This window comes from Propithecus coquereli, unplaced genomic scaffold (genome assembly GCF_000956105.1).
Source record: "Propithecus coquereli isolate 6110/MARCELLA unplaced genomic scaffold, Pcoq_1.0 Scaffold434, whole genome shotgun sequence".
Taxonomy (NCBI): domain Eukaryota; kingdom Metazoa; phylum Chordata; class Mammalia; order Primates; family Indriidae; genus Propithecus; species Propithecus coquereli.
Window position 1 is genome coordinate 153927 of NW_012150108.1, and position 5891 is coordinate 159817.

Below are 5891 nucleotides of genomic sequence, written 5' to 3' on the forward strand. Positions count from 1 at the left end.
CATGTGCCACCATGCCTGGCTAATTTTTTCTATATATACATTTTTTTTTAGTTGTCCAGATCACTTCTTTCTAGTTTTTAGTAGAGACAGGGTCTCGCTTTTGCTCAGGCTGCTCTCGAACTCCTGACCTTGAGCGATCCACCCGCCTCGGCCTCCCAGAGTGCTAGGATTACAAGCGTGAGCCACCGCGCCCGGCCCGTGATTTCTTTCAATTCTTTGACCATATTTATGATGACTGCTTTGGAATTTTTCTGTATTAAAGCCAACATCTGTGCCCTAACACAGGCAGTTTTTGGTGCTTTTTTTGTGATGTGTGGGTCACACGTTGTTGTTTCTTTGCATGCCTCATAATTTCTTTTTTAAAAACTGGACATTTTAGGTAATATGTTGTGGCGGCTCTGGATTCTGATTCCCCCCTACCTCTAGGACTTGTTGCTTTTCTTCATTTATTTATTCATTTGACTGTATTATTTTAGTCAGTTCTTTCTCCCCTGCCCTCTCACAATATGAAGCCTCTGATGTCCTTCAGGACACGTACAGCTGTGCGGGGATGGCGCTGGATTTAGCAGGGCTCTCTCTGACTGTCTCCAGGCCTCTGTTGGTATCACTCCCGACTGTTAGGCTCTGCTGATTGCTTACTAACTGCTGTCTTGTTTTTGTCAGTGCTCTGGGTATAAATTGCTCCACAGTCTGACTCAGTTAAATTGGGCCCTTTTGCAGGGGTAGTTTTCGAGGCACGTCTTTGAGGTTTGTTCAGACCCCAGGAGGGATCTTCTTCGCTGTCTCTTTCCCTGATTCTCTCCGGTAAACTAGCTGGTCTACTGTTAAGCTTTTGCCCTCATGGAGCCACCAGCCTCCTCTTAATTCTTTACTACCAAAATCTCCATTATCTTCTTTTTTTTAATTTTTAAAAAATTTTTTAATTTTTATTTTTTTAGAGATGGGGGTCTCACTGTATTGCCAAGGTTGGTCTCAAACTTCTGACCTCAAGCAAACATCCCACCTTAACTCCTGAGCAGCTGGGACTACAGGAGTGAGCCTCTGTGCCTGGCTTCCATTATTTTCAAGAAGCTTGAACTTTCCTACACTTTAAATAAAGTCACTTCCTCGGGGAACAGCTTTGCAGTAGTTGGTCTTATAGACTGCCTCTTTGGGAAAAATCTCTGAGCTTCTGCTTTGGAGCTGAGAACAGGGACAGTGGCACACTTCTTATAAAGCAGAGTAACACCCCTGCTTTATGAGCAGGGTGCTGGGTAGGTGCAGTAGGGCCCTGCAAATTTTCAGCTTGCTGCACCTAGAGTAGAACCTCCACCCTATGAGTGTGGGCTAGGTAAGAAAAGGAGCTGCACCTGTTTGGAATTTCATTTGGAGCTTCTGTTCCTTTCTCTGTTTCCTCTCCTGCTGGTATTCCCATTACAAATGTCACACCTTTTGTAGTTCTTGAATATTGTGTTCTTTCTTTTTTTTTTCATTCTTTTTTTTCCTCTTTGCTTTTCAGTTTTTGAAATTTCTATTGTCATGTCCTCAAGCTCAGAGATTCTTTCTTCAGCCAAGTCCAGTCTACTAATGAAGCCATCAAAAGCATTCATTTCTTTTTTTCTTTTTTCTTTTTTTTTTTAAATTTTGAGACAGGGTTGTGCACGCTCATGTGTGCTCGCGTGCACGCGCTCTCTCTCTCTCTCTCTCTCTCTCTCACCCAGGCTAGAGTGCAGTGGTGTGATCATAGCTCACTACAACCTTGAACTTCTGGCCTCAAGCCATCCTCCCCTCTCAGCCTCCCAAAGTGCTAGGATTCCAGGCACGAGCCCCACTGCACCCAGCTGCGTTCATTTCTTTTACAGTGTTTTTTCATCTCCAGTATCTTTTTAATTCCTTCTTAGAATTTTTATCTCTCTACTTATATTACTCATCTTATATGTTGCCTACTTTTTCCATTAGAGTCCTTAGCATATTAACCGTAGCTGTTTTAAATTCCCAACCTGATAATTCAGTATCCCCACTGTACATGAATCTGGGTCTCGTGCTCTGTCTCTTTAAGCTGTGTTTTATTTCGTTTGTTTGTTTTGGGGTTTTCGGGAGTTTTTTGCCTTGTAATTTTTTTTGTTGAAAGCTGGACTTGATATACTAGGTGGAAGGAACTGCAATAAATAGGCCTTTGGCGATGTGGTGGTAAGGTGTGAAGGGAGGGTAGGTGTTCTAGAGTCCTGTGATCAGCTCTCAGTCTTTGGTGATCCTGCGCCCCTGGATGAGAACTTCACACATTCTTCTCAATCTCCTGTGCCCTCTCTTTCCCTCCGGGACAAGGTGGCTAGGAGGGGCTGGAGCTGGCTGTTTCCCTCCTCTAGGTCAGTTAGGCTCTTGATGAAACCCAGTAAGTTAGGCTCTAGTTAAATAGCTTCTTCTGAGGTCAGGCCCTGTTATAAGGAATGAATCCCCTGGCATGTTTCAGAACGATTATCTTTCCTCCCCCTCCCTGCTGCTGGAAGGACTAGGGGATTTTTTCCCTGATCTTCCCTATTGAGAGCCTGACAGAGCTCCTAGAGGTAAAACTCACGAGAGTGTGGGGGGTCTCAATGTGACCGGGTCCCCCTGGAGTTTTTAACCCTCAGACTTGCCTACACTGAGCTTCCAGCAATTTGTCAATTACAATTCAGGTTTTCTACCCTGGTTGGTTCCCACAGAGATCTCTGCTCTAGTAAGGTATGATTCTTTATACTATCTGTCTCTCCAACTTTGAGGGCAGCAGTTTTCCCTGTGACCTCAATTCTCTGAGGGATCTAAGAGGAGCTGTTGATTTTTCAGCTTTTTACTTGTTAGGATGGAGTGATGACTTCCAAGCTCCTCACATGCCAGACCAAAAACTGGGAGTCTCCCATGTTTTTTAAAGTATCTGCACCATCTCTGATATTTGAAGAGCTTGTTTGTATCTGTAGGGAATAAGGGCGGAGATGAATCGGACATAGCATTTAGCTCTGATTGTTTAATACTTTTTGGAGATCTCAGGATTATTGTCCATCCTGTGAATGTGAAGTTAAGTGGGATAGAATTATTTGACAGGAGACATAATTTAGAAGCCTATCTCTGAATTAAATAATTATTTTTTTCTAGTTTTTAAGAATATTTTTTCTGGCTCTTCAAAAAATTCCAAATGGTTGGTGTTCCCCATGCTTCTTTTAAGACTTAGTTGCTCAGCTTGTACCCAGCTTGAAGTGGTCTCCCTCTGCCCCGCCTGTCAGGTCCCCTAGTTAGCCTTCTGCCCCAGGGCTGCACCAGAATTGTTCTGGGTAAGGTTATAAGTAACATTTGCGCTGCCAGGTCCACTTAGTTCTTTTTAAGTTCTCGACTGAGCAGCACACACCTGACAGCTTCTTCCTCAAGAGGCTTTTTTCACTGGACTGCTGTGATGGCACCTTCTCCAGAACTTTCTCCCTCATCTGGTGCCACTTCTCAGTCTGTTTTGCTGACTTGTCTTTCCTTGCCCCTGTTTAACCTCTGTAAACCTCTGTTTAAATTCATTCCCATGGCTGCGAATCATCTGTGTGCCCATTCTCAATTTTGTATCTCCAGCGTGGCCCATTTTGACTTCCCCTCCGGTGAGTTTTCTGTAACCCAGAAAACTTTGTGTCTAGAAGGATAGAAAGAAAATACAATAAAATATTAATGGTGGTGAGACTATAGGTGATTTATATTTTCTTCTCCTTTATTTGACTTTCTATAGATTTTCTGTAGACCTTTGAAGTTTAGAGAGTGTTTTCAAATATTTAATCTCATTTTGATACGCTTGATGACACTGACCTTGAGCTGCTAGAGTCTAAATGTCGGCCTGTAACTGGACTTCAAACTAGGAAGTCGCTCCTTCACGTAGGTGTCTTTGTGTTGTGCCATGCCACCTCATTTGAAGCAGAACGTGTAAATCTTTATGGAGTTTCTGTGTGCTCTGGCTATGAGACAGTTACTTATGATGTCAATGTTGATTTTGCAGGTGGATTTGACATGGAAGTAAAAGGTTGGGGTGGAGAAGATGTTCACCTTTATCGGAAATACTTACATGGTGACCTTATGGTGATTCGGACTCCAGTCCCTGGTCTTTTCCACCTCTGGCACGAAAAGCGCTGTGCTGACGAGCTGGCCCCCGAGCAGTACCGCATGTGCATCCAGTCCAAAGCCATGAACGAGGCCTCTCACTCCCACCTGGGAATGCTGGTCTTCCGGGAGGAGATAGAGACACACCTTCATAAACAGGCATACAGGACCAACAGCGAAGCTGTCGGTTGATGTCATCATTAGCGCATCACAGTCTGAACCACAAACCAGTACTGTTTATTTAGCCTTAATTCCAATCCCAGATGCAGTGCCTCTTTCAGAGACGACGTGTTCATTTTTCACGTTCTTCCTGGCATTACTTTACTTTAGCATTTCAACTTGATATGAGAAGAAAAAACAAGTGCTGCAGCACAAAGCCTCTGTTTTGTGAGAATACTACACCATGGAATAATTGACAAATTGAAATCTGGTATCTGTCCCAAAAGTTGTTTCGAGTTAGTTTCTGCCTGGTGCCCATGTGCTGTGTCCTGATTGCATCTGGGTGGGGAGATGGGGTGTGCTGGGCTGGTGGGGAGGCAGGAGCAGCACAGTCCTACAGGGGGACAGAGTGTCATGGACATGGCGTGTGGACGGGTGTCTTCACCTGCCAGCCACTGTCACCCTGCTTGATTTTTAAATGAAGGGCTTTGGTTGATAGCTTGAAAAATCCTTTTTCACTGAAGCAGGGAATAATTAAATGACACATCTGAAATCCTCAGTCAGAGAAGGCAGAAATCAAAACCCCTTAACTTAATGTTGCTTAGCCCCCTGAATGTCTGTTTTTAAGCAAATGGGTAATAGTAGAAAACAGAATGATTAAAAATAGAATGTGTTATTGCATTATTATCATGTTCAGGATTAGCAGTCAAAGTTTCTATAGACTGTTTTGAACAAACAAAAAAACATGGAAACATTTTTAACAGAGTATTTAATTATGGTGGAGCACAGGATACTAGCTGTGTCTGGAAACATCAGTTTATGTGAACCAGCTACATCAGGGCCTTCCTGTGGTGGTTCAGAAAAGATGAGCATAGCATGGTTTTCTTTGTTTTTTGCTTTATATTCTCTCATTTAGCATAGATGCATATGTATTTATTATCATTTATTTTCTAATATGTTAATATATGCTATATGTGTATGTATTATTATAATACCTTGAGTTGAAAGAGTTTCACTGTGGGGAGAAAAAACAATTTAATGAGGTATCCATCAGATCATTCTGATTTGAGAGAAGGGGAGGAGAGGAAGGTAGTCTAAGTGGAAATCTGAATTACAGAATATTTTAGAGAAACGTACGGCTTGCATATAGAATGTTTTAATTGAAATACAAATTATATTAATGAGACAAGGCGAGTAAGAAATTATATTCCGACAGGACTGTACTGTGTTATTTATCACTATCAGGTCAATTGCTAGGTCCAGAAATTGGATATGAGATGAAAGACATGCATAAATTTTTCAACCTTTGGCTTTTAAAAGGGACCTATATTGAATTCAGTGTGTACATAAACCCCTGGAAATTTACAGAAGAAAAATCATTACATTTTTTCACAGTAAATAATATCTGAAATACTACAAATTTCTAGGTGCTACATGAATTCAATTTTATAATAACTCTTAACTAATTATTCTTACAAGTTTTAAGTCGGGATAGTATTTAGGGTTTTTTTTAAGATATGTAAAATGTTCTCTGCAAAATAATTCATGCCATTGTCTCTTTTTATATGCAATTATTTATTTTGAAGACCAGTGAATTACAGTATTTAAAGTGAGAGAACTTAATTATTTGCAAAGGTAAGTTGCAGCTT

General features: G+C 41.6%; 1 protein-coding gene across 1 annotated transcript in view; it reads left to right on the forward strand.

Annotated features, from left to right (window-relative positions):
* LOC105818052 (chondroitin sulfate N-acetylgalactosaminyltransferase 2-like) overlaps positions 1-5079 on the forward strand; it is a 9036-nt gene extending 3957 nt beyond the window's left edge. The window contains exon 2 of the mRNA XM_012653923.1: positions 3983-5079. Coding sequence (XP_012509377.1) covers positions 3983-4275 — 293 coding nt within the window. The 3' untranslated portion in view covers positions 4276-5079. The remainder of the gene's footprint in view (positions 1-3982) is intronic.
* The last annotated feature ends 812 nt before the right edge of the window (positions 5080-5891 follow it).